Source organism: Gymnogyps californianus, chromosome 24 (genome assembly GCF_018139145.2).
Source record: "Gymnogyps californianus isolate 813 chromosome 24, ASM1813914v2, whole genome shotgun sequence".
Classification (NCBI taxonomy): domain Eukaryota; kingdom Metazoa; phylum Chordata; class Aves; order Accipitriformes; family Cathartidae; genus Gymnogyps; species Gymnogyps californianus.
In genome coordinates, this window is record NC_059494.1 from 2,314,630 (window position 1) to 2,340,398 (window position 25,769).

Consider the following 25,769-nt stretch of genomic DNA (forward strand, 5'->3'; position numbering starts at 1 on the left):
ATAACCCAATTGCTGTTAATGTACCTCGAAGTCTAAAAAGATTCATAGTTCATCTCTTTTCTCAGTAACTTTGTAATATATTATTCCTAATTGTTAAAATGCTTTCTGAAGCAGCCTGGTTCAGTATAGAAAGCTAAGAATTTCTAGTAATTGTAATTGCTTTAACATTTGGGACTAGTTGTTTTCTGCAGTCGCCAGTGCTGGACTCCTGTCCAGGAGAAAAGGGGAGGGGGACACGATACCAAAAATATTTCTAGGTTTAGTGATGTTAACTCTGTTAACCCGTTTGTGCTGGGTCTCGCTTCGATGGAGGAGAGCCTTGGCAGAGTCCTCCTGCCTGCGAGAGCGGAGTCAAGCTCTCGGATGACCTTAAAAGGGTGTTCCTCGCCAGGCATACATTAAGTTGGTTCATTCCCTGGAATACAACTGATAAGGTTTGGTTTATTTTTAAGTCATTCTTGTTCAAACCTACTGCTTTTGTGATCTGACTGGTATTGAAATGTGTGGGTGTGTCAGAAATCTTAACTGATGTCTGTTTGCTTCCGTTTCTGAAATCTGAGGTCCGAGAGTGAAACCAGAAAAAGTGGTTACCAAAAAATGTTTCCAAGTATATTTTCAGTTTACTTCCATTTTGTCCTCCTGCAGTTGATGAGGTCAAGCAGTGTGTTTTAGAGTTGGGGAAAGCGACTGTCTTGCAGTTCAGAAAGGTAGATTTGATGGTAGAAGGCTAAAAAGCTGGCCGTTTTGGAAAATGCTTGGGTTTTGTTTATGTAAAAAATATTGTGCATCTTCTCTCCCCCGCCCCTTCTCCCTCTTTCACCGAATGATCTTATCTAGGAAGAGGGTCCGTGCTCTTTTGAGGCCTTGGAATGTAGGGCAAATTTCAGGAAATGACACAGTACACTTTATAAACCCCATCTTTTTCTCCACTGCTTACATTTCTGATGCCATGGATGGCCCTTGTGGACCACGCTCGGTGAGGTGATGCCCTGAGTTCACCACTGCTTTCAGATGACATCCAGCGCTGGGGAGCAAAGCGGCCGTGCTGATGCTCACGTTGCTTGAGGGAGCGTCAGGTGCTGGAGCCAGCCCTTTCCCTGGCGGTGCAAAGTCGCTGGAGAAATTCACTCGCAATGCAAGCTTTAAATCCCGTTCCCTGTCGAGTTGGTTTCCGCTGTAAGGGTCAACTCCTCTGGACGTCAGCCAGGGTGAGGCGAGGCTTGACAATCTTTATTTCAGCATGCCAGTATAACCAGTTCTGTGAGCTCCAACAAATGTGAATAAGTTTACAAGGTGGTATTTTTTTTTGTCAATTTTGTAAAACAAGTTCAAATGAAGTTTACCGTGTGCGTATCTGCTGTGTACTCTCATTTTTGCATGAACTCAGTTTCTCTGCTAGTGGTTTCTCCTACCTGCCTTACAAAACTTATTCTTCTAATCCTGAAATCTTAAATTAATGTACTGCCATCTCTTTCTTGTCAATGGATGACATGAAATGGCTCATCTGCAGATCTCCGGGGAATCGCCATTACCTAAAGTGCATGTTTTTATAGGTACATTAACGATGTAGAAATGTCTTGACAGAGTGCATGGATGAACCCCCTCCTGCTTGACAGGTACTCACCCACCTTTCAATCCAGCCAGCGCTACCTATTCCTTGAGTTAGTTTTAAAGGTCAGGAACAATCGTCTCATTGCCTTTGAGTACGTGACCTTTGCTCAGTCACCGTGCCGACTGCCCTTTGGGTTTCCTGAGGCAGGCTTCGGTGGCTGCTCTGCCATTAAGGCCTGCCTTCCATTTAGGAGCACGCTCCTGCTGTAAAACCAGATCGGAAAGAGAGATGTTTGTGCATTTCTTGTAGGCCGCGCTCCCGCCGGGAGCCCTCGGGCTGCCTCTGGGCCTAGGCTGAGGCACCCCCAGTCAGCAGTGCTGTGGAGGGCTCCTGCCTGACGGAGTAACGGGCTGAGACCGGGCTCCGGGCCTTGCCTTAACCTGCTCTGCCAGCGCCGGGGTGACAGGCTCCCGTGGCCGGTGCGCAGCCGTGCCGGGGCTCCCGGTCCTACCGAGCGGCTCCCGCGGCCGCAGGAAAACGCCGCCGGGGCTCGGCGGTGCCGGGGGGTGGGGGGGCGCGGGGGGGGAAGCCCGGAGGGGACGCGGGGCTGGGAGCACTGCGAGCCCGGAGGAACGGTGAGTGCGGGCCGGGCGGCAGCGGCCCCTTGGCGGCGACTTCCCGCCAGGGAACGGCCGCGGCGGAAGTGACGCGCGGGAGCGGCGCGGCGGCTCCTGTCGGCACCCGTAGCCGCTGAGGCGGCGGCGAGCCCTCGCGCCGGCCCCGCCCCAGGAAGCGACGCGTTGGCGGCGGTGACGTTTCACCGGCGGCCGGGCGGCGCAGGGAAGCCATGGCGGCCCCGCTGACGGCGGCGGGCGGCGGGGGGGCGGCGGCGGCGGCGGCGGCGGCGGGGAGGGCGGGGCGCGGTCCGGCGCTGCGGGAGGGGGCGCGGGTGTCGGCGCTGTGCCTGGCCTGGTACGGGCTGAGCGCCGGCGGGAACGTGGTGAACAAGCTGCTGCTCGGCGGCTTCCCGCGGCCCGTCACCGTCTCGCTCTTCCACATCCTGGGGCTGTGCGGGCTCCTGCCGCCGCTGCTGCGGGCCTGGCGGGTACCGCCCGCCGGCCCGGCCCAGCTGCCGCCCCGCGCCTACCCCCGCTACATCCTGCCGCTCGCCTTCGGCAAGTACTTCGCCTCCGTCTCCGCGCACGTCTCGCTCTGGAGGGTCCCGGTCTCCTACGCGCACACAGGTGAGGCCCGGTGTGTGCGGGGAGGCCGGGGTGCCCGGTGGGGTGGCCTTGTGCCCGGGGTGTCCTCCTGTGGGTGGCCGGTGAGATGTCCCAGCACTGGTTGTGCTCGCGTGGGCGCCCGGCGCAGCGACCTGAAGCCCAGCGTGCGCTCGGTGTGATGTCCTGGGGCCCAGCGTCTGCTTGTACGGGTACCCAGTGTTTGCTGGCGCTGGTGCCCTGTGGGGCGACCTGAAGCTTGCTGTGTGCTTGTACGGGTGCCCAGTGTGGTGTCCCAGTCTCCGCTGTCCGCTGTGTGCTTGTACGGGTGCCCAGTGTGGTGTCCCAGTCTCCGCTGTCCGCTGTGTGCTTGTACGGGTGCCCAGTGCGGTGTCCCAGTCTCCGCTGTGTGCTTGTACGGGTGCCCAGTGCAGTGTCCCAGTCTCCGCTGTGTGCTTGTACGGGTGCCCAGTGCAGTGTCCCAGTCTCCGCTGTGTGCTTGTACGGGTGCCCGGTGCGGCGTCCCAGTCTCCGCTGTGTGTTTGTATGGGTGCCCAGTGCGGTGTCCCAGTCTCCGCTGTGTGTTTGTATGGGTGCCCAGTGCGGTGTCCCAGTCTCTGCTGTGTGCTTGTACGGGTGCCCGGTGCGGTGTCCCAGTCTCCGCTGTGTGTTTGTATGGGTGCCCAGTGCGGTGTCCCAGTCTCTGCTGTGTGCTTGTACGGGTGCCCGGTGCGGTGTCCCAGTCTCCACTGTGTGCTTGTACGGGTGCCTGGTGCGGTGTCCCAGTCTCCGCTGTGTGCTTGTACGGGTGCCCGGTGCGGTATCCCAGTCTCCGCTGTGTGCTTGTACGGGTGCCCAGTGCAGTGTCCCAGTCTCTGCTGTGTGCTTGTATGGGTGCCCGGTGCGGTGTCCCAGTCTCCAGTGTGTGCTTCTACGGGTGCCTGGTGCGGTGTCCCAGTCTCCGCTGTGTGCTTGTACGGGTGCCTGGTGCGGTGTCCCAGTCTCCATTGTGTGTTTGTATGGGTGCCCAGTGCAGTGTCCTGATTCCCAGTGCATGCTTGCACCGGTGCCTGGTGCAGTGACCTGAAGCCCGGCGTGCGCTCGTGTGGGTGCCTGGCGTGGTGTGCCGTGCCCCGCCGTGCGCTCGTGTGGGTGCCCAGTGTGGTGTCCCAGAGCACCACGAACCAGCCCGTGTTTGCACGAGTGCCCAGCAGTGACGAGGAGGGATGACCCAGCCTGGGCTGAGGTTGTGGCTTTGGTGGGAGCGGACCTGAGCCTCTCCTCCATCCCCGGCGCTCACCCGCTGCCGATGTGGTTAATGGAGTTGGCCCAAGCTTCGCATCTCCACCGACATCTTCTTTCCTTTCTCAGTAAAAGCGACGATGCCAATATGGGTGGTTCTTCTTTCGCGGATCATAATGAAGGAAAAGCAGACGACGAAGGTGCGGACAGGTTTGCTGAGGTTTCTTCTCTTGGTGGTGTTTGCAGTGTGCTCTGCTGGCTGGGATCAGGAAAGCTCAGGCTGTGGTTAGCTGGGTGAATTTTGTGATTAAAATTAGATTATGCGGATTTTACAAGTTCCTTTTCCTTTTATTGTGAATGTAAAGAAAACACGTCTAAACATTGAGCAAGGTGATGCTCTCTGATACACTGGAGTTGTTACAGTGTGTATTGTAGTCACTTAATTTCCTCAACTACAACAGTATAAAAGTTGATCCCTGGTTCTGTTGCTTTATTCTTCCTTCTCCTTCCCTCCCCAAATCAGGGGTATGTATAAACTCAGTTGAAATGAAAATTCTTACATGATGTAAGCCACTCCTCTCTCTTCCTCTTTCAGGTGTACTTGTCTCTGATCCCCATAATAACTGGTGTCCTGTTGGCCACCGTCACAGAACTTTCCTTTGACATGTGGGGACTCATCAGTGCACTTGCTGCTACTCTGTGTTTTTCACTTCAGAACATCTTCTCAAAGAAGGTAATAGTTTTGCTGTTCATAACATTGCTCAGGAGCATCATCCTTTAGCAGGGCAGTATGTATTTTCCAGTACATATAGACTTTTTTTTTTTTTTACGTTGACTTTATAGTCAAAGGAGCCCAAAGTAATGGTTGGTTATTTTGTGTGCCTGTTCTCTACAGTTCTTCCTACCTGTCGAAGCTGTTATACTGAAAATTGGGCAGAACTCAGAGTTTATCCTGAGCCTTTTCTTTATTCCTCGGCATGGATTTTTTTTTTTCTGCTGACAGTTCGATAGTGCTTAAATTTAACAGTTCGTTTGAAAGCTTTTAATGTATCTTGCTGTATCAAATCCTTTCTCTGTAGTGAATGAGTCAGTGCCAACACTGGGCACTCCTTGAAATATTAGAAACAAAATTAAAATGTATGTCTTGAATCTATTTAGTTACAAAATGATTTCTGGTTTGTAGAGCATTTTACATGTATTATTATCTTGTTAATACTAAGAGTCACCGCTCAAGAAGCCATTGTTTTTCTTTGGTCATCCTTATAGGAAATTCATACTGTAACAGTATTTACTTATTTTCATAATTTATCTGTCATCTAAAGCTGTTACTGTTACATGGCTCCTGAATCTCCGCTGATAACGTGGGCAGTAGCTGAAGAAAGGCTGTTTAATAATGTTTTTTGTCAGGTGTTAAGAGATTCCCGAATACATCATCTTCGGTTGCTGAACATACTTGGGTGCCATGCTGTGTTCTTCATGATCCCAACGTGGGTTTTGGTAGATCTTTCTTCCTTCTTAGTAGAGAATGACTTGGTAAGTGTTGTATTTGGGAAACTGTTTGCTATTAAGAAAGAAAAGAGGGAAAAAAACCCAAAACCAACCAACAAACACCACCACCTATACCAAAAAAGTGCACTTAAGTGTTTCAGTGTACTTCCTCATCAGCATGGAAGGAACTGTTGTGAAATACCTGCAAATTGGTTCATGAAACAGTATAAAAAAAACAAGCATAGTGTTTATTGTGAGAATTGACGTCAGGGTTAGGAGAGGTAGCTTATGTGACAGCGTAAATCTCAGGAATTAGTAGCTGGAGACAGGAGCAAATGCACCCAGAATGTGTGTGACAAGTATGTAGAGAGATGTTTTCTCAGAGTTGGTAGTTGCGTAGTGTAACGTACTTGGGTGCTCTTTAGAGTTAAGTTGTGGATATTCTTCCTATCAAGAGCAGGTAAGAAGTGACTCAAGTTGTATTTGTGTTTCTTGGTCTCTTATCTGAAACCTGAGATAATTTTTTTTTTTTCCTTCTAATGTTTGTCTTTATTACAGAGCACGATGTCTCATTGGTCCTGGACCTTGATGCTGCTTATAATCAGTGGATTTTGTAATTTTGCCCAGAATGTCATTGCCTTCAGTATTCTTAACCTGATCAGCCCGCTAAGTTACTCTGTCGCAAATGCCACAAAAAGAATCATGGTCATCACCGTGTCCCTTATAATGCTTCGCAATCCGGTAACGAGCACCAATGTCCTTGGAATGATGACGGCTATCTTAGGGGTCTTCTTATATAACAAGGTAAGGGGTTGGTTGGTTGGTTTGTTTGTTTATTCAGGAAACTCACTGGAAACAGTCCAGTAGCTCTAAATTATTTTTTGTACCACAAGTTAACAGCTAGCAGAACAAAAATGTAGAATGCACGGCATAAAACCTCATTGCAGAGGAGGTGTGTGTGTCGCCTAAGCGAAGTACTCGGGTGCTTGGGTCAGGCCAGCTGCTAGGCCTCTAACAAACTTAAATTTTGATCTTAATATTTCCTTGAAAAATCAACACTGGGAAGTAACTCACTCAAATCTCTTGAGCAAAAGAGCAGCCTACTGATTTGGCATATGAGAGGAACGAGGTTTTTATTAGAAGCCACTAATGTTTTAAGACCCTGACAGGCATAGATAGTAGTGTAATTGTAAAACTGTATGCTTTTTTCTAGGTATATGAATATGTTAGGTGACATCTAAGAAAAACATACTTTCTTTCTTTCCTAGACAAAATATGATGCAAACCAAGAAGCAAAGAAGCAGCTACTTCCAGTTACAACTGGAGACCTCGTGAATTTGGACCGGCATCGAAACACTCCTGAAAAGTCTCAGAACGGACTTACGGCATTTGCACAACACGGAGACTATCAGTATGGTCGAACCAATATCTTAACAGACCACTTCCAGTATAATCGGCAAAACTATCCAACTACCTACAACTTAAATCGTTTTGATATATAGAATCCTGGCAAACAGGTATAGACTGTGATATCAAGGTGTCCCCAACATTATCAGAAACTTTTAGTACATCCATGAATGTAAAGCCATTTTATTGTACAGTTTTCGCAGAAGGGAAGATGCATGTGTAGTGAAAGCGGTACAGACCTTCAACTTCTGCTAAGCAGACCTTTAAACGTGAAACAGCTAGATCTGACACTGGAACGAAATGCACAGTGTAGCTCTTGTACAGAGATTCTGGTGAAACGCACGTACGTAACTTCAGAGTAAAATATCTGCTGTCACTGCTCCTTTTCAGAGTCTGTCAGCTGATTATTCTTTCGGCAGCTAAATTCTGGCCAGTATTTTGTTTCCACGCTGGTAACGTCACCTTTAATTTGTTCTCTAGTATGTTTTACTGATACTTTCTTTTAATGAAACCTTCAGAAAGAAGCGAAACTAAGGCGTACTTTGGTTATCAGGATTTGTCTGTTTGAGGAGGATTGACTTGTGTATATCAGTTGCAGATAGGTAGACCTGAATTCACCTCGAGCAACTACGAAACTTCATGTGGGTATTAGCTACTTTTGTGCCTATGCCTTCAGTTTTTGATGACAAACCAGAAGTGTTTCTGAAAGAGTAGACAGTAGAAAGATTGAGCTCTTCAAGAAGCGTACTTCAGGCATAGAGAAACAGAATTCTCTAAAATCACTGTTGTCCCAGTCACTGTAGATGACAAACAGAGCTTAAGATCATAATTGTTTTCTGAATAATGTAGTCCTGTAACTTCAGACATTGCTCTTCCTCGGCAATACAGAAAACACCTTCACAAATAAAGCGTTTGGAATAATATGATATTTTTTTACTTGCTTCAGACCTGTTCTTACAAAACTCTTTTGTTGCTTTAGGAATTGAAAGGTTTAAGGTGTTTTCTTCTCAGTTTTATGCATAAATTATGCTCTCTTATATGATTCATATATTATGAATGCATTAATTTGAATAATCATCATTCTTAATTGTTTCTTAAGTCTATCTTTTTAGCCCCTAATTGTTTTTTTAAGTTTCTTAATTACTGCTGTTGGAGTTGCTGTGTGCATTTAGTGTGACTTCCACTTTCCGCTGAAAGAAGTTAAATTTTGTATCCTGCTCTGTTCCTGCAACTCCCCTAGCTCAAATAGTAAATTGTTCAGAAAAAAATATTTGAGTCATCAGTAAATAGATAATTTATGGTTAAGAAGAACTGATTCAGTTAGTATAAATGAACGTACTTAATTCTAGACGAGTTGATTGTTGTGCGTCAGATACTGCATTTGTGCATGAGAGGAATGAAACCAGTTGAACTTGGGTTTCACTGAATCAGATTGTTATTGTTATTACTTTAGCAAAGGAAGATTTTAGGGGCCTTCTTTCCTTAACAGAAAAACTGTTGTACAGTGAGATTTTTGATAGCATAAATATTATGTTTTTACTAGAGAGGTATTAGATACCAGTGACAAAATTCAGGGTGTGCTACAGAACACTCCTTCCACGTATTTATTGCTTTAAAAATGACCATTTCCGTGATGCGAGATGATGATTTGGCTCCTTTCTTGGATAATAAAGAATTTATTTTTAAGTGCATAGTCAACCTGATCTTATTCTTTTGGCTGACTGAGGAGGTAGTTATGTAGACTGCCTTCCACCACACAGTCCAAAAGAGGAAATGGTCCTTCTGAAACTTCAGAGATGGGTTAAATATGCTGCTAATGTTTGTGAGCAGAACTTCCTTCACTTGACTGGAGTTGAATCTGTTCATGCTAGCTTAGAACTTGGGCTTTTAGTTTAGAAAATCTAGATAAATTATTCCCTAACCCAGGTTAACAAGAACAAGATAATGAGGAAAAGCATTCTTTCAGATGAAATTTCTTTTGCCTGTTCCGGTATTAATTTATGGATAATTACTTCTTTTTAATATGGGAAAGTGCAAAATGTGTATTTCTAAGGCTCACTTCCCAATCTTTAAGTGCTTTTACATACATGTAAAAAGGAGCGTGTGGACTCTGGATTTGGATTAGGTTCTGGCTCTGCAAAAGGCTGATTTGAGGATGAGATATTTAGGCTGAGATTTTTAAGAGGGGCTGAAGTTCTCAAACTGCTTTCGAAGGGAGCTAGCTGTAAACTGTTAGACTCCTGCAACTTAATTGTGTTCTTTGTGCCTCGGTTTCCCATTTGGAAAATGGAGATGATTCTTCCCTACTACATAGGGGGGTGAAATACCAGGAAGACAGTAGCAGTGTGGGCCCCAGGGATGTACAGGCATACTGTGAGTTCGTCTCTACATCTTCTGGTATGTCTGCAGCTGTACCATCTTCATACAACTTGAACTGTTACTTGGAGTAAAGCTCCGCATACTTTATTCACAGATCAGAGGCTTTATTAAATATATTTAGATGGTTTCCTTTTAAAGAACATAACCAGATCTTTTTTGCAACTGTTTTCAGAGAAAGCTTGTACTGCACACTTAGTGTGGCAGGTCTTTAGCTCAGCTTTTTCTGTCAAGAGTACGGTAGCAGGTGAGGGCTTTCTGTTGAAAGTACCTCGTCCCAAATTCCAGTCTGGGCTCGTGGCCTCACTGTGTCTCTGAAACAAAACTACTGTACTTGCAGAGCAAAAAAGGACTGACCAAAAATGAGGATATCATCCGTTTAGGGCCCGGAGAGTGAATCTCTTCCCTGGAGACTGCCTGACAGCATTCATGCTCTTCTAGTTCAGGTCTGTGGTCAACGGGGATAATTTTGTATGGTAGAACATGCAATTAAAATGGTTAAGTGAATGGGTTACAAGAGGTGGTTTTGCTGAGTACCTGAATCCGAGTCCTTAAGCAATATTGCCCACATTCAGGTAAAGGAAGTTTCTGATACTGTTGTAATATATATATTTTAATCTTGGACCGCTGCGAGATTTTGTTTGGCAAGGTGAAACATTTGTTTTAACATGGTTTGTAAATTAATGACGTATTTAACTATGTATATAGGTCTGTAGAAAGTATGGAAACACTGGAATAAAAAGGGCATATCTAGACAATCGTGTATAATGACCCTGTTATTAAATCAAAGTGAAGGGGGTTGGTTTGGTTTTTTTCCTTGCAGGAAGCTTTGGGAGTGCCATACATTAGTAATGGCCACTTGCGAGAAATCAGATTAAGGTTTTGCTGTATGGGTGTGATACCTTACCGGAGGGTGACGTAGACTGAAACTATGATGCTTTGAATGCCATAACTAGCGTTGGGACACTAGTCACTGGTATCCTTAGAACTGTTTTGATTTCCGTTGTGCATTTCTAACATACATGTAAATACATCACAAAATGGGGAAATTCTTCCCAAACCAGTCCCAGATAGTTCTAGAAAGACCAGTGTGAAAGAAACCAATCTCTCCCCACTACGTGTGGGTTTTCTGTTGATAGCTCCGTAGAATATTTGGTGCTCTTTCAAGAGATCTTCAAAATATTTCCCTTGCAGATTCAAGTTTAGTACCCAGTAGTGATTACAGCATCTTTATCATCCGGTAAAATGCTCGTGTTTTTTAAATAACTGAATGCTAAATAAAATTGAGGCAATACTTAGGCTTTGTAGGTGTACGGTGATTTGTAAAAATAGTGTTGGTAATTTGGGGTCAACTCATGATGATTCCTGAAGCTCAAGACCTTTTCTTTCTAATCTGTGTTGAAACTCACATTTTTCTGATGTAGCATTTTGCAGCAGCAGAAACTTCTGCCGTGTAGCTATTTGTGAAAAAAGTGCAATATGAATAAAGGGAAAGTTTGTTTTTCTAAGGCTTCCATTTCTGAACCATGTTGTAAGCTGTTAATTCTGAAATATCTTTGTGGTGATGGTACAGGCCAGTAAAACAAATCTGTTAATCTTGAGATGACAGGTGTATGACACGATCACATTATGTAGATATGCAAGTGCAAATATGCAGGTGGCAGTCACGGCTCATCTTTTTTTTTTTTTTTTTTATGTTGGTACCTATAAATTGATGTGAATATGGGTGGTTTTACAAAAAAAAACCCCAAACCCCCACACTCCTTACTGTATGAAATCTGGCACTTAAGCAAATGAATGCTTCTGTATTGTTTTCCCGTTCTTATTTCAACTCTGTCGTTCTGTGAAGTTCTGGACGTTAGTCAGCCGGATTGCCTGCGACGCACCCCTCCAGCCTGTCGATACTGCTGCTGAAGCTGGGATCCCTTATGGGCTGACGGGAAGAAACCACACTGGTGACTTCCAGGTACTGGGACTCTTTCCCATCTAAAATAAATCAGCTGCTCAGATGGTTTTTGGCAGACGCCTCTGTCAGGTAACTATAGCTTTTGGGGCATTTTGTGGATAAACCATTGCTGCGTGCTGAGGAACGTGGCAGCCTGGACGGTGACTGCATGGGCTCCAACGTGCAAAGCAGTAACGTTTGTGTTGGGATGGAAGGCGGCAGCAGGAATTTTGAAGTGTTAGGAGCTAAGATTTGAACTTAATCTGGTCTTCTGGGATCTGTGTTAATTTCCAGGACTGCAGAGTGATGTAGAATCATGGTCAGTCTGTTTTTTTGGTTTGGGTTTGTTTTTTTTTAAATTTGTTATTTGGATACATGGAAACATCCATCTTCCTGAGTTTTTGTATTCTGTAGGTAATATAGAGGGGTCTTCATGGTATGTCTTGTAAGAATAAAAAGTTCTGCCTTATTGTGAGGATGTCTGTGACTGTTATCGGTGTGACCAGAAATCCTGCAAAGTGTAATTTAATGCCTGAAGCTTCAGACAGTGATTACAGCTCCAGGGGAGCGTCAGGATGCTCAGGTTTGCTTTTGGCCTCGTGATTCCCACATGATCATGTCCACTTGTAGATTCAGTTTTCCTGAAATATTGAAGGACACCAAAATTATTTGGGCGTCACTTTTGAGTTTTGATGTCTAGTTCTCGTAGAAATGGTCTTCAAGTGTGGTGGGGTTTTGTGGGTTTTTTTGAATTGTGTTAAGTAGAAGGAGTTGAGCAGTTTCTGCCGTGCCTTGTACCGCTTGACTAGGGTGTGAAGCTGATCAGATCAGTACCTTGCTTTTGAGGGAATGTTTTCCTGAATCCAGCAGGTATGTAAATGTGGTGTATTTTTAATTCCACTTTGAAAAATAATGGAGTATCAGGTGCAAAAGGAAAGTTAAGAACCAGAAATGAACATTTTCGTTTTAACTGCATAAAGGAATGAAGTCACTTAAAGAAAGCAGCAGTGCTTAATGTCTATGCATAGCATCTGCACTTTCTTTCCTTAACAGTTGTATTTTAAGTTCAATTCGCTCTCTACTGAGCTTCCTACACATCCATGTTCCTTTTTACACCGTGCCGATGGTCTACGTAGCTTAAGTGCCACTGCGATGGATTGTCCCCCAGATGAAACAAGTATTAAATGATATGCTTTCTTTTAATGCTATTCATTTCTGGCAACCGAACTGCAGCTTGGACGTGGGGTTTTACACGTAGAGGAACCACCTGCTGCTCGAATTGGAGCGGTCCGGCAGCTCTGCAGGTACTCGGGGAGCCGAGCGGGAGAGGACGAGGTCTCACACGCCGCAGGCCAGCAGCAGCTTCTCCTTCAGGGGCCGGCGAAGGCGATGTGTGCGCAAGCCTCAGCCACACCAGCGGCACGGCGCTGGGGAAGGGCGAGCCATGGGCCCAGACGGCTCCTGCAACGCTGACAGAGCGGCCTGAGACCCTGCCCCGCGGGCCCTTCGGCGGCCTGGCCTGGGCCCGGGCCTCCTGGGCCTGGGCCTACCCCCGGGCTCGGGGCTGGCCCCTGCCCCCGCAGGCCCTTCCTGGACTTGGACTCGGTCCCGGTCCCGGTCCCGGTCCCTGCCCCGCCAGTCCCGGGCCCGGCCCACGGCGAGAAGCGGGGCCCGGGTCTCTCCTCAGGGCGCCTCGTCCCGCCCGCTGCGCGCGGGAGGGTGGGGAGAAACGGCCGCACGTGCCCTGCGCCGCGCGCCGTCTCCATAGCGACGGGGCCGTAAAGCGCGGCTGCGCGTGCCGCCTGGCGTCTCGCGGCACTTCCGGCCGGTGCGGCCTAGCGGCGGCGGCGCCCCGTTGTCCCGCAGCCATGGAGATGCCGCTGCCGCCCGACGGTGAGCGCGGCCCGGGCGGGGGTGGGAAGGGAAGGGAGGACGCGGGGGGGGGGAGCGGGGCGGCAGCGGGGGCTGGCGGCGGCTGACGGCGCTGCCTCCCCACAGACCAGGAGCTGCGGAATGTCATCGACAAGCTGGCGCAGTTCGTGGCGCGGAACGGGCCCGAGTTCGAGAAGATGACGATGGAGAAGCAGAAGGAGAACCCCAAATTCTCCTTCCTCTTCGGGGGCGACTTCTACGGCTACTACAAGTACAAGCTGGCCCTGGAGCAGCAGCAGCGTGAGTGGGGCCCGCGGCTTGTGCAGGGCCGGCGGCTCGGGGCCGGCACAGGGCCGCGGCGGGCTCTGCTCCCCTCCCCCGCGGCCACTGGTTCTCGGCCCCGGCTGGCGGAGCCGTTTTTGTCCCTCCTGGCCTTGCTCTGACACGCCGGGACTGGTTTGCAGCCTCTTGCTGTCCTCTGAGCTCCAGGCAGTTGGCTGAGCCCTGCCCGCGGCTCTTCACGCCCCCCCGGTTTGCGGGTTTGGAGGTAGGCTGGGCTGCACCGCAGGTACAGGCGGTGCGGTGAGACGGAGCTCAGCACCGGGAGGGCCCGCAAGAATAGGGTGGTCCAGTGCAGCAGCTCCGGAGGCTGGTCTTGTGTTGGAGTCATTCCTCTCGAAGCGCGCCAGGAGTTGCTGACACTCCTCTTCTGCACCCTCCACCCTTGACTGCACGATTTCCATTTTGTGTTAAGCAATTGTGCAAAGAGCGAGGGTCTGTTTTGGAACCAGCACGGTTGTCGTGTGTGGGCTGGTGGTAGCAGATTTCTCTGTGAGGCTTACTTTAAAAGTTTACTTTGTCTGATAGTGTTGTGCAAGCAAAGTCAAGATATCGAGGCTACCGCACAGATCCAGCCGCTGCCACAACCGTCTCTCCCACCGGCTGCACCTATCCCAGCTCCTCAGGGCACTCCTTCCGTGGAGGAACTTATCCAGCAGAGTCAGTGGAACCTGCAGCAGCAGGAGCAGCATCTCCTTGCTATGAGACAGGTTGGTTTAAGATAAGCACTCACCTGGTTTATCCTAGACTGCCAGTGGCTGTGGAGTGAAATTAGGAGTGAAAGGGGAGAGGAAGGTTTTCTTCTGAGTAGTGGTGGTGAGGAGAGGGAGTGTTACTTTGTGTATTTTTGTTCTGTGGCAACTGCCCTCATCTCCTTGGAACAGATGTGTCTGATGTGCTAGCAAGATTGATCTTTGATTAAAACAGTTTATTTACTATATGAAAAACCTTGTTGATTTGCAGAGTGGAATAAATTGTGACTGCTTTAATCTTTGTTTAATGCTGCAGGTTGCTGGGAACTGCAAGACATTCCAACTTGTAGCATTCTAAGGTGGATTCTGATTAGGGGTGGAAGGGAACTGCACGCTTTGAACTCATTGGTTTTTGCAGGCGACATTTTGCTGTTAAAGCTACTGGGAACCAAACTGAAGAGTTCATGGAGGAAAGCAGCATGCCTTGATTATGTTCTAGACGTTTAGGAGCTTCCCACAATTATTTTTTTCACAATGGAGAGATCTTGGAGGTGGAAATAAACTGGGCTTTTCCTGAAGAATGAGAAGAGTCTTTTCTTCTCAAAAACAAATAACTGAAACATTTATATGTGGTCACATTGCTTGTAAAAGATCTTGGTCTTCAAGATAGCTACTTACGGATAAGAGGACAGGGATACAGCAGCTTAGTTCTTCAAAAGAACATTGAATATAATATAATTCTTTTTTTATTATTATTTTCTTCTTTTTTTCAGGAGCAAATCACATCAGCAGTAGCCCTTGCAATTGAGCAACAAATGCAGAAAGTTTTGGAGGAAACACAGTTAGATATGAACGAATTTGACAACCTGTTGCAGCCAATAATTGACACTTGTACGAAAGATGCAATCTCAGTAAGTGACCTAAATCTGAACAGTTACTTGGTGGTGTTGTGGGTTAAGTATAATTTGAATTTTGAGATTGTCTGTATAGTAAACAGCAGCTTTATTGTTGTGCTGTATGGTAGGTAAGATGATAGCTGTTACTTGAAAACTTCCCTTCTTGCAGTTATTTCAGAGTTCTAGAAAGTCCATATGATGCGAACACATTAGACTAACTCAAAATATTTTAAATTTGCTCTTCTAAGGCTGGCAAGAACTGGATGTTTAGTAATGCAAAATCTCCTGCGCACTGTGAGCTGATGGCTGGGCACCTGCGAAATCGTATAACGGCAGAAGGAGCTCACTTTGAGCTTCGGTTACATCTAATCTACTTAATCAATGATGTATTGCATCACTGGTAAGAATTAAATTGTGGTTTTCAGTTTGATGGTTTGATTAATTTGGTGAAGTCTCTCTCTGCTAGATACATGGTTAGTTTGACTTTTTGTTTTTAATGTATTAATTATTTTTAGCAGCCGTCTTAAGATGTCCATAGCTGGCATTGATTAATAATCAAACTCAGCTTTTACCTACTTTGTGTATTTTTCCTCCAGACAAGACTTTACAGTAAAAATGTAAAGGAGAGAACTCTCTATTTTACGAATCCACTACTTTTAGTATAGCAGTTGAGAGGAATCGAATATTACAGTGCTCTTAGTGTTATAGTGAAAGGCAGTAACTCTTCTCTTCCCATTCCTTTCTTGAAGCCAGCGGAAGCAAGCACGAGATCTTCTGGCTGCTTTACAGAAGGTGGTTGTGCCTATTTATTGTACCAGTTTTCTAGCAGTGGAGGAGGATAAGCAACAGAAAATTGCCAGAGTGAGTATCTGGTTTTGGTTGAACTGTATGCTTTGTTTTGTTAGGTTAGTGCTAGGCAGATTCACAAATATGAGGATGGAAGAGGACCACTGAGATTTTTGTAGTCTGATTGTCTTCATAAAGTCTATTACAGGATGTGCTTTCGTTCATGTTTAAACTAGAACTTAGAAGTACCTAGGCTTTATTTAAAAGTTATAGTAATGATGAATGCATCTGAATCTTTGGTGGTTCAAAGACAAGTGCCGAAATCCTAGGTCTTTTGACAAAGCTAGAGACATAAAAATGCTGTGCCTCAATTTTTCTTTTATTGTTCATAATTTCTAAAAACTTTTCACTCTTGAATTTATGCAGCTTCTTCAACTATGGGAGAAAAACGGGTACTTTGATGAGTCAATTATTCAGCAGTTACAGAGCCCGGCTCTTGGACTTGGCCAGTACCAGGTTAGTCACAAAAGAAAAGTAACACTTTTCTTATTTATGTAAATATTTTGAAAACAGATTTAGGAAATGCTTTCCTTTTTTTGAAAGGTAAATATTAATTCCCCCCATCCCCCTCCCTTGAAGTTGTTTACAAGGGATTACGAAAATAATGTAAAAACCTAACCGTGTTATTTCAAACATTCAGTAATTTGGCTGCTGATACGATCCCGGAAAGTCTGTTTGCATTTGTAACTGCTGCAGTCGTGTACATATTTGGCAGTGTGTTCTCTTTTTATGGAAATGAGTGTTTGGTAAAAAGGAAACTAAAGAAACCATAGCTTTAAATTGGATACACTAAGCATAAAAATTGTTGTGGCAGCAGGAACTATTCATTTTTAGCATTAATAATGAATGCTGTTGATTTTAGCTGTATTTGAAAGCTGGGCATTAATATAGACTGTGGATTCTAGCCTGCAGAGAATATTTTGGAAATCTTCGCAAAGCTTCGTAGTGTGGCTAGGTTCTTCTGCCAGTAGGTTATCCTGCATTCTCGTGTGTTTCTTGGGAGGGGGTGGAGAGCAATATAGGAGATTCTGAATGAGCAGACAGGATAACTGTTTTAGGTACAGTGTTAACTTGTTAATTCATCTCATTTTATCAGGCAAATTTGATCACTGAATATGCAACGGTAGTGCAGCCTGTACAGGTAGCCTTCCAACAGCAGATACAGAACTTGAAAACTCAACATGAAGAGTTTGTAAACAGTTTAACTCAGCAGCAGCAGCAACAAATACAAATACCACCACTAGAGAACGAGGTGAAATCAACACCCCCGCCTCAAGCCCCGACAGCAGCACCAGCCTCGGCTCCGCCGTCTGCTCCAGTTACACAAGCAGGTACTGACCTGTTCTGGGGACCTGTGCAGAAATCAGTGGGTGGCAACACTGTGAGACTTTTTTTTGCTCCTTTTTTAATAGTGAGGTACTGTGCTGTGCTGGTTTGGGTCAGGCAAAAGCCTGAAACTGTTTGGAGGTTTGCAGCTGGTGCAGTCTGATGCTTGAATATAAAAAGAACCAGAGAGACGAATGTTAAATGGATCAGAAATCCTCTCTCCCAGTGATAGATTTCTGCAGAATGTTTACACATCCAACAAAGTTTCGGTGGAGCCTGTTGTAGGTGTGCTGGTGTTTTATTAACTACGTGTGACCTGGATGCTTATAGTAGTCTCCACTTTGTTTCAGATGATGGTAAATCTCAGCTGCCTCTAGCTGGTTCTACAGAGTATGACACAACAGGGTCTGGAGTGCAGGATCCTGCCTCTGGTGGACCACGTGGCCCTGGATCTCATGATCAGATTCCTCCAAATAAACCACCCTGGTTTGACCAACCTCACCCTGTTGCACCATGGGGTCAACAACAGGTAAGAAACATAGTTCTGAAACAAGGTGTAGAGGGAGGTGGAGGTTCACGATGACCATCTTGGTTGTGGAAGTGTGGTGAAAAGCTGTAAAAGTTATAAATCCAGGTTCAAATGCCAAGCTTTCTCATTCTGAGCCCAGTTAAAGGCAAAGTACAAATTGTATTTCAGTTTGTCAACCATCACACTTTCCCTATGAACAAGCAGAACAAGAAGTGCTGTCTTGAGTACAGAGCTGCTTGGTTCAGTAACACTTTGGTCTTTTCCTGTCTCTACTCTGAAGCTGCAGTTGTTCAGACCTTGTATTCGGAAAGTTCTTTCACTTGTGCGTGTTGCCTACAGGCTGTATTTACTTAAAAAAGGTAGATTGTTTTTATTGCCGCCTTTATTTTTGTAGCCTAATGACCAGGCTTCTTTTCTTCGCCGCTAGGGACCACCTCATTGTCCTCCGTGGAATAACAACCATGAAGGAATGTGGAACGAACAGAGAGATCAAGGCTGGAACAATCAGAGAGAGACACCTTGGAACAACCAGCCCGATCCTTCTTGGAACAACCAGTTTGAAGCACCGTGGAACAACCAGCATGAACAACCTCCATGGGGTGGGGGTCAAAGGGAACCTCCATTTCGAATGCAGCGGCCACCTCACTTCAGAGGCCCATTTCCTCCACATCAGCAACATCCCCAATTCAACCAGCCCCCGCATCCGCATAATTTCAACCGCTTTCCACCTCGCTTCATGCAGGATGATTTTCCACCTCGCCATCCCTTTGAAAGGCCTCCTTATCCTCATCGTTTTGATTACCCCCAGGGGGATTTTCCTCAAGGTAAAGTGTGTACCAGGCCAGGTTTTCTTATGTTGCGATGCTGATTGCCATTACAAAATTATTTAGTGCTTTGGGGTGACAACTTATTCTTGGTGGACTGTTGTGGTTTTCCTGAGAAATGTTGAGTTTGGGGGTTTGGGAAGCTACTGCTAACAACTCAGTAGGAAATACGTGCAGAGTTGGATGCTTCCTTGCTTTTTGAGTCTTCCTTCCCTAATGGATGCAGATAACCAGAAATTGTAATCCAAAGTCGAGTCAGCATCTCTACAGGCACCCCTTTTGTGACTATTTCACGTTAAAAGTAGTAAGCTCAAGGGTGAGAAGCAGCATTTGCTTGTAAATTCGATCGCCTGCACATCAGGCCATAGATGAGGGCTCTTCAGCTGTGCCCTCCATAGATGGAGGAAGTTGGAGGAAGCCAGGCTGGAAGCAGTTGTTCTGGTGCATACGTTCATCCATGCCCTTCTTTTCTTCTCTTTATTTTTACCGAAGAGCTCTCTAATTGTCTGCCTTAATATTGTGTGGCTTGGTATTGTCTGGTGAAATGATCCTTACCTCCAGTTCTCCCTTTTTGTTTGGTTTGCTCTCTTGCTGGAACACAGGGATGTCCGGCAGCGTAGTCAGTGCACTGCTTGCCTGGCCTGTGTGGCTCAGAGTTGGCTGCGGGCTCCCTTGTGAAGTCTGGTATAGTTCTGCCCCGATGTAGTTTCTATTTCACATGCAGAAGTTATGATTATTCTGGAATGATCCTTATCAGTGTAAAGTCTAAAGATCACTGTGGTTCTGTATGACAAGCCACTTAGAAGCGCAATTATGTTGCTATGTAGGAGTTGCTATTTTAAGCTTAAAAGATTCTGAATTCCCCAAGTCCAAAAAACATTGCAAACCAATGAATTAGAGCTTATATATTTAGGGTTGTGATTAACTTCTCCAGTAGAGATTGGTTTTTTGGTTGGTTTTTTTTTTTTCTTTTTCTTTGGGTTTGTTGGTTGTTTGGTTTTTTTAAGAGTTGTGGTAGTGAGTAGGGAGAACAGCTTTTCTTGTCCTGGGGGAATTAAGGTTTAAGCTCAGAAAAGATGCTCTGTTTTGGATTGTAGCGGTGATCCAAAACATCTGTTGTTTCATGTAAAGTTGTTGGAGGAGGGGATCTACTAAAAGAGATGGCTAAAATTAGGAAAGCGGTGAAGCAACGACAACGCAGACTGTGCTCAAGTTCTGATGAAGATGAGTCAAATAGTACTGGCTGAAGATGGGGCAGTGGCTATAATGGCTGTTCCTGGAAAAACTGTTGGTCCTGCTGCAGAAGATGTTGATTTTCAGTCTTGCGTTTTTCTCCATATAGTGCAAGGAGTTCAGCAGGGTATCCTGGTGTTCGTGGCAAATGGTTTGTCCATCAGTGATTGGATGGATGTCATTCACTTCTCTGTTTTAACAGGATATTCTCTCTACCTCTTCTCGAAACGCCTCTTTAAACAAAGTATTTTCTTGTCACCTACTCATGTGAGTTAATTCCTGCCATATTTATTTCTTTATATATGATGGTTTGGCATTGAGACAGAACTAATTACAGGTCCATGCTGAGCCATGCTTGTGTATTTAGGCTTCAGAAATAGATCTCATCAGTAGCTGCCCTGCTGCATCTGAAACCTTTTGTTCTTGAGCGTATCTTTCTTGTGGTACTTTTTGACCACACTATGTCCCAAAGTAAGCAGTGGCTTAGGGTTAAAGTATCCTGTTGTCCCGAGAGCGGTTGCTATGGCCAGGGAGGGAGATGCACCGCAAGATATTCATGAATGTGGACCTGTAGCCAGCCTCTAGTTCTTCAGTTCTGTTGCTTTTCTTGATCTGCAAGGCTCTGGGTGCCAAGATTGTTTTTTAGGATAAATGCACTAATTGAAGTACATCTCTGGTTGCCTTCCCTTCTCTATAGCTAAATAGAATGTTTTAACCCTCCCACTCTGCAGAAATTGGACCTCCTCATCATCACCCTGGTCACAGATTGCCTCATCCTGGAATCAGCGAGCATCCTCCCTGGGGAGGGCCACAGCACCCTGATTTCGGGCCTCCCCCGCATGGATTTAACGGGCAGCCTCCTCACATGCGGCGACAAGGCCCCCCTCACATGAACCACGATGATCCTAGCCTGGTGCCAAATGTTCCCTACTTTGATCTTCCTGCTGGACTGATGGCTCCACTTGTAAAAGTAAGTGCTTGCAATGGGCCCTCACTAGTAGAATTAAAAGATCAAAATCCCGTGGTCAATATTAGGGACAGTTTGACGTGAACATTTATAATTTCAAATCTTTCCATCCAGCAACCATCAGCCAAAGTTGTTGTAGGGTATACAAGGCAGGAGCGGGGGGAGAAGGTAGTGAAAATGGTAACATTTTCAAGTGTTGTGTCCCGGTGAAAGCCGTTTGAGCTCGTATATGTGAAAGACTTAATTTACTCTTGAAAATCTTACCCCTGTTTTTAGAAAACAGAAATCCCCAGTGATTCTCAGATGGGCAGAGGGACCTTGCAGTTCTGATGTGGCCACTGTGTACTAGTTTTTGGTATTCAGAGTTCTTTCTTACAAAGATGTTTTACAACACTAATGTTATATATACAAACAAAGAATGATAGAGAACAGGAAATGTGTCTGTATCAGCATCTTCGGGGATCTATACATTTATGCATTCTGTGTTTGAGATGAACAAATAGGTCTCTTCCATCGCTAACTTTGTATTACTCTCAGCATACACCAGCTTTTGCCAGGCTTCCATCCAGCCACTGTTATCACAAAGGTGGATAGATGAGATCTGCCGTTTATCTGCCTGGCAATCCAGTTAATGCTGCGACATGTGTAGTGCTGGCTTTTCTCATAGAACTCAAAATGGTAGCAATAGCACGCGAAAGCAGTGGGTCATCTGCAGAATCCTTATTTCTGGACCATTTTTTATCCAATAGTGAAATGTGAGGTCCCTACACAGTTAAATCTATATTTATCTCTTCAGGTAGCCACCCCATGACACATGACACGAATGTAATTTGTTTTGTTTCCGGCAGCTTGAAGATCATGAGTATAAACCTTTAGATCCTAAAGATATACGTCTTCCACCCCCAATGCCCCCCAGTGAGAGACTACTGGCTGCGGTTGAGGCATTTTATAGTCCACCATCTCATGACAGGCCTAGAAACAGGTAAGAGTAGGTATAGCTAACAATATGGTAAGGAAAATGCCCTAAGAAGCTGTCTCAAACCACGAAGTGCCTCTCTCTTCCTTCGCCTGTGTCTTGGTTCTTCTAATGCTGAAATGAGTGCTCTTGTTGTATTTTAAACTGCACACGCTGTTTGATCTTACACCGAGCTTTGTGAGACCTTTTTGCCCAGGCCCTTTGTTCCCTACAAAATCTAGCGGAAATCCTGAACGTCTCCGTTGAGCAAAGTAGAATTTTACAGATGTCGGTTCTATGTGTGGTTGATTTATTGCAGTGAAGGCTGGGAGCAGAATGGACTGTACGAATTCTTCAGAGCTAAAATGAGAGCGAGGCGGAGGAAAGGTCAGGAGAAGAGAAATAGGTGAGAGATCCTGCTTGCTGCCTTCTGATGCATGCTGTTTGTTTGGAAGGTGCTAGGAATACCTCGGGCTAAACGCAGAGGGAAAGTGTTCAGCAACATGCTGATGGAATAACTGAGTTTCAACGCGCTGGAATTTCTCTGATCTGCAGAAAATAGTTTTTGCCACACTCAAGTTTTCACTGGATTGTCTGCAGAAATACAGTGCTTGTGTGTAATTTGAATTCGATCAGAAGTATATTTGCGTTTGTCGTGCTTCTCCCAGGAGTTTCACTGGAGTTTCTCTGCTTTTATCTGTGCAGTGGGCCTTCTCGGTCCCGCAGTCGGTCTAAAAGCCGAGGTCGCTCATCCTCCCGGTCCAATTCGCGATCTTCAAAATCATCTGGCTCCTATTCGAGGTCACGATCTCGCTCTTGCTCTCGGTCACGATCCTATTCACGCTCTCAGTCCAGGTAGAGTGCAGTGGGCTGAATCTCGGGAGCTGCGGGGGGCGGAAAAAACCAACGCTCAGGCTGAATGAGGAACCGTGGATGTTGCTCTGGTAACTTGTGCATCTGATCTCCTGTGCTCTCCCTTCCCAGAAGCCGGAGCAGATCCCGCTCTTCTCACAGCCGCTCGCGATCGCGGTCACGATCAAGATCGAAGTCATACTCCCCAGGAAGGCGGCGCCGGTCCCGGTCTCGCAGCCCCACTCCTCCGTAAACTTTTGTTTGTTTATTTCTCTTTTTACCTGGGTTGTTCGGAAAAGTACCGACAAGGGTGCTTTCTCATAAGCTGGGTATAGCAGGCATTTCAACAAAGAGTAGAAAAGAAGATGGAAGGCGGATTTAGAAATGCTTTATATGCTATATGTGCTTATAGAGAGAATATGACTCCGCTGTGGTGGCTTTTTGTTATAACAAAACACTGTGCAGCTATGAAGGCTTTGTATGCCTTCCTGGGAAGCAGGAGGAATCCTCCGCGTGCTTTCTGTTAGGAAGACCGTAGTGTTTGATTTCCCCTGTACTGAGAAGCAGGTAGGGTGTTTCTGGCACCTTTATAACTCCATAATCTAATCTAAGAGCTTTATAAAAGAATAGCTTAGTAGAGTGGATGGGATTATATTGGGTGTTAATGTTTAACAGAATATAAATGACCTTGCTTTGTGTCAGAACAGGATCACTTGTTCTTAATTTGTTCTTTTTATTTCTTCAGATCTTCTGCTGGTTTGGGCTCCAGTTCTGGGCCTCCCATACCAGAATCAAGACTTGGAGAAGAAAATAAAGGCCATCAAATGCTCGTGAAAATGGGTAAGATGCTGTTCTGGAATCTTACACAAGCCAGGAAACAAAATCGGGCACCAAACTCTTGGATACAATTAATTAATGGCTGTTCATAGGTAACTATCCCTTGGTATTCCAAGGTCAGCGTGAGGATATTCAGAGGTGTAAGTATATAGGACATGGAGCAGTGGTGGTAGTTGCCTTTCTGGGAAGGATATGGAAGACAGGGACTGTCCCCACTGCGGGTGGGTGATGGTGGATCATCGTCAGGACACCGAACTTTCCTACCCACGGCGTTTTGTCTCCCTGGAGCGTAGATCAGCGGGGCTGCCTGGACAGATCGGGCCTGCGCTGTCTTTCCCCTTGTACTCTCGAAAGTTTTTAGGGGAAGCGCTGGTGTTTGTCAGCCCCCAGAATCTCTGCATGTTAATGCTTTTGAAATAAATGGGACAGTTCCTGCGTTGTCTCAGGCTGTCCGTTACTGTCCTGCTCTATCAAATTGACGCTTGCTTTGGTTGTTTCCAAAATGTCTGTGTTTGTCTGTCTTCAGAATTCCAGTAGTAAAAAAGTAGTTACAGGGTTGCGATGTTGTGTCCTTTCTGCAGGATGGAGTGGATCTGGTGGATTGGGAGCCAAGGAACAAGGAATTCAGGATCCAATTAAAGGAGGGGATATCCGAGACAAATGGGATCAATATAAAGGAGTGGGAGTTGCATTAGATGACCCTTACGAAAATTACCGAAGAAATAAAAGTTACTCGTTTATCGCACGCATGAAGGCCAGAGATGAATGTAAGTGAATGTTTCTAAGCAATTTATAAACTGTGCAGACTTAATAGCGATTTTGTCCTATTTACTGTAGACTGTAAACCCAAACCAAAAGACTAGTAACTCGTAATTCTTTCTAACGTAACGGATACAATAAAACAACAGGTAAGGAGACGTATGCTCTGATTAACCCAGCATCTTCTCCCTTTTAGGAGTTGTGTTGTATTCTCGTTTCTGAAACATTAATTAGCCTGTTCTGTGTAAGCCACTTCCTGGCTGCGATACCGAGAGCCTGCATCTTTGAATGTTACCCTTCAAAAAATAGGAGCAATCCCAAAGGTAGCGGAGGGAGCTGCGCCACAGGAGGGATGGTCGCTAAAGCAGGAGGGTCTTTGTGGTTGGAAGGAAGTTAGACCAGGCTTACTGCTCGGCCCTGCCCAACTCCGAGTTTCCTACAATTAGCGCTGTGATAAATTCGCTGTAGCGCAGGAAGGGTTCAGAAAAAGTGGAGGTGCTTCTTAAGAGATGAAGACGATTACCCAAACGATGGATTTTTGCAGAGAGTCTGTGTTACGTAGAACAACTGCACTTGCCAATGACTAAAAGGAAAAAATTGGCATGCGAAATGAAAAGTCACTTCTGCCTATGGCTGCAGTAGGTCTGTGTAATCAAATGGGTTCAAATAAAGCCCAAAAGGAACAATTCCTTATGAATAGAGCCCTCATTCCGTGAAACATTTCAGACAGCTTAGGTAACTGCAGAATGTGTAAGAACTCTTTTCCCTATTGTTTCAGTGAAGCGTGAAACGCAAGACCCTCCACCACCCGAATAAGACTCTCTGAAGAAAGATGTCTTGCATCTTCTACAAAACATTAAACTTGTATAAATCCGGATTAAAGTCTGGAGGAAGTGACAAATGAATTACTTTTAAAACTATGGTGAAAAATGGAAAGCTATGACATGTACTTCAACACTTGTCGCTTAGCGTTTAGAAAAGGCCAGTCGTTACTGTGACATGTCTAGCGAGTTTAAGAATTTCCATTTATTTTGCAAAAATTTTTAATTAGTTACCCATTTTATACTAGAATTAAACCCCAGCCAAGCCATCCCTGGTGCAGGATTGTGAGTCATTCATTCCTGTGGAATACAGACGTTATCTGATATGGTTATATGTTCTCTAGTTCCATAATGTATGTTTATTTCTCTCAAAAGGTTAATTCTATTTGAAGTGGAGGGGTGCTGCCTTGGGATCAAGTCAGACTGATGCTGAGCAGTGTATCCTAATGTCTAAGTGGGGAATGAAGCATCTAGTTCCAGTACAGGTGACCTATGAGCACTGTGCAAGCTTGTTAGAACCTACCATACAACTTAACGCCCCTACACACCAGCTGCTGCAGTCCCAACTCTGGTCAGAACACGAGGGTTAACTGTTCTAGCTTTTCAAGCGCTCTAAGGGATGTTCAATGCTTTGTAACGGAAGACATTCTTTAAGCTTTTTATATTTTTGTATATACCCTTTAATAAAAGCTAATTAGTTCAATAGAAGAGAATCCATTTTCTCTGCTCTGCAAGTTTCTAACAATGAAATGTTCTTGGAAACTTCCTTTAATCTAAATGAGAAAAAAAAA

At 45.6% G+C, this 25,769-nt stretch overlaps 2 protein-coding genes across 3 annotated transcripts; both read left to right on the forward strand.

Moving 5' to 3' along the window:
* Nucleotides 1-2,399: 2,399 nt before the first annotated feature.
* On the forward strand, nucleotides 2,400-11,174 carry SLC35E1 (solute carrier family 35 member E1). Of its 2 annotated transcripts, XM_050910661.1 has the most exons (7): nucleotides 2,400-2,796; nucleotides 4,144-4,214; nucleotides 4,610-4,747; nucleotides 5,422-5,547; nucleotides 6,061-6,306; nucleotides 6,771-7,019; nucleotides 11,135-11,174. In XM_050910661.1, the coding sequence occupies exons 1-6, from the start codon at nucleotides 2,400-2,402 to the stop codon at nucleotides 7,002-7,004; spliced, it is 1,212 nt and encodes a 403-aa protein (XP_050766618.1). In that variant the 3' UTR covers nucleotides 7,005-7,019; nucleotides 11,135-11,174. The 2 variants fall into 2 exon arrangements, with proteins under 2 accessions (XP_050766618.1, XP_050766617.1); XM_050910660.1 differs by lacking the exon at nucleotides 11,135-11,174 and having other exon boundaries at nucleotides 6,771-8,901.
* Nucleotides 11,175-13,098: 1,924 nt separating this feature from the next.
* CHERP (calcium homeostasis endoplasmic reticulum protein) lies at nucleotides 13,099-24,173 on the forward strand. Its single transcript, XM_050910477.1, is given in 17 exon segments — nucleotides 13,099-13,123; nucleotides 13,229-13,402; nucleotides 13,970-14,151; nucleotides 14,907-15,044; nucleotides 15,278-15,429; nucleotides 15,779-15,890; nucleotides 16,242-16,331; nucleotides 16,972-17,206; nucleotides 17,552-17,730; nucleotides 18,125-18,554; nucleotides 20,519-20,757; nucleotides 21,603-21,736; nucleotides 22,029-22,115; nucleotides 22,415-22,564; nucleotides 22,694-22,810; nucleotides 23,307-23,401; nucleotides 23,980-24,173. Coding segments are annotated over 17 exon segments (2,733 nt in total).
* Nucleotides 24,174-25,769: the final 1,596 nt, after the last annotated feature.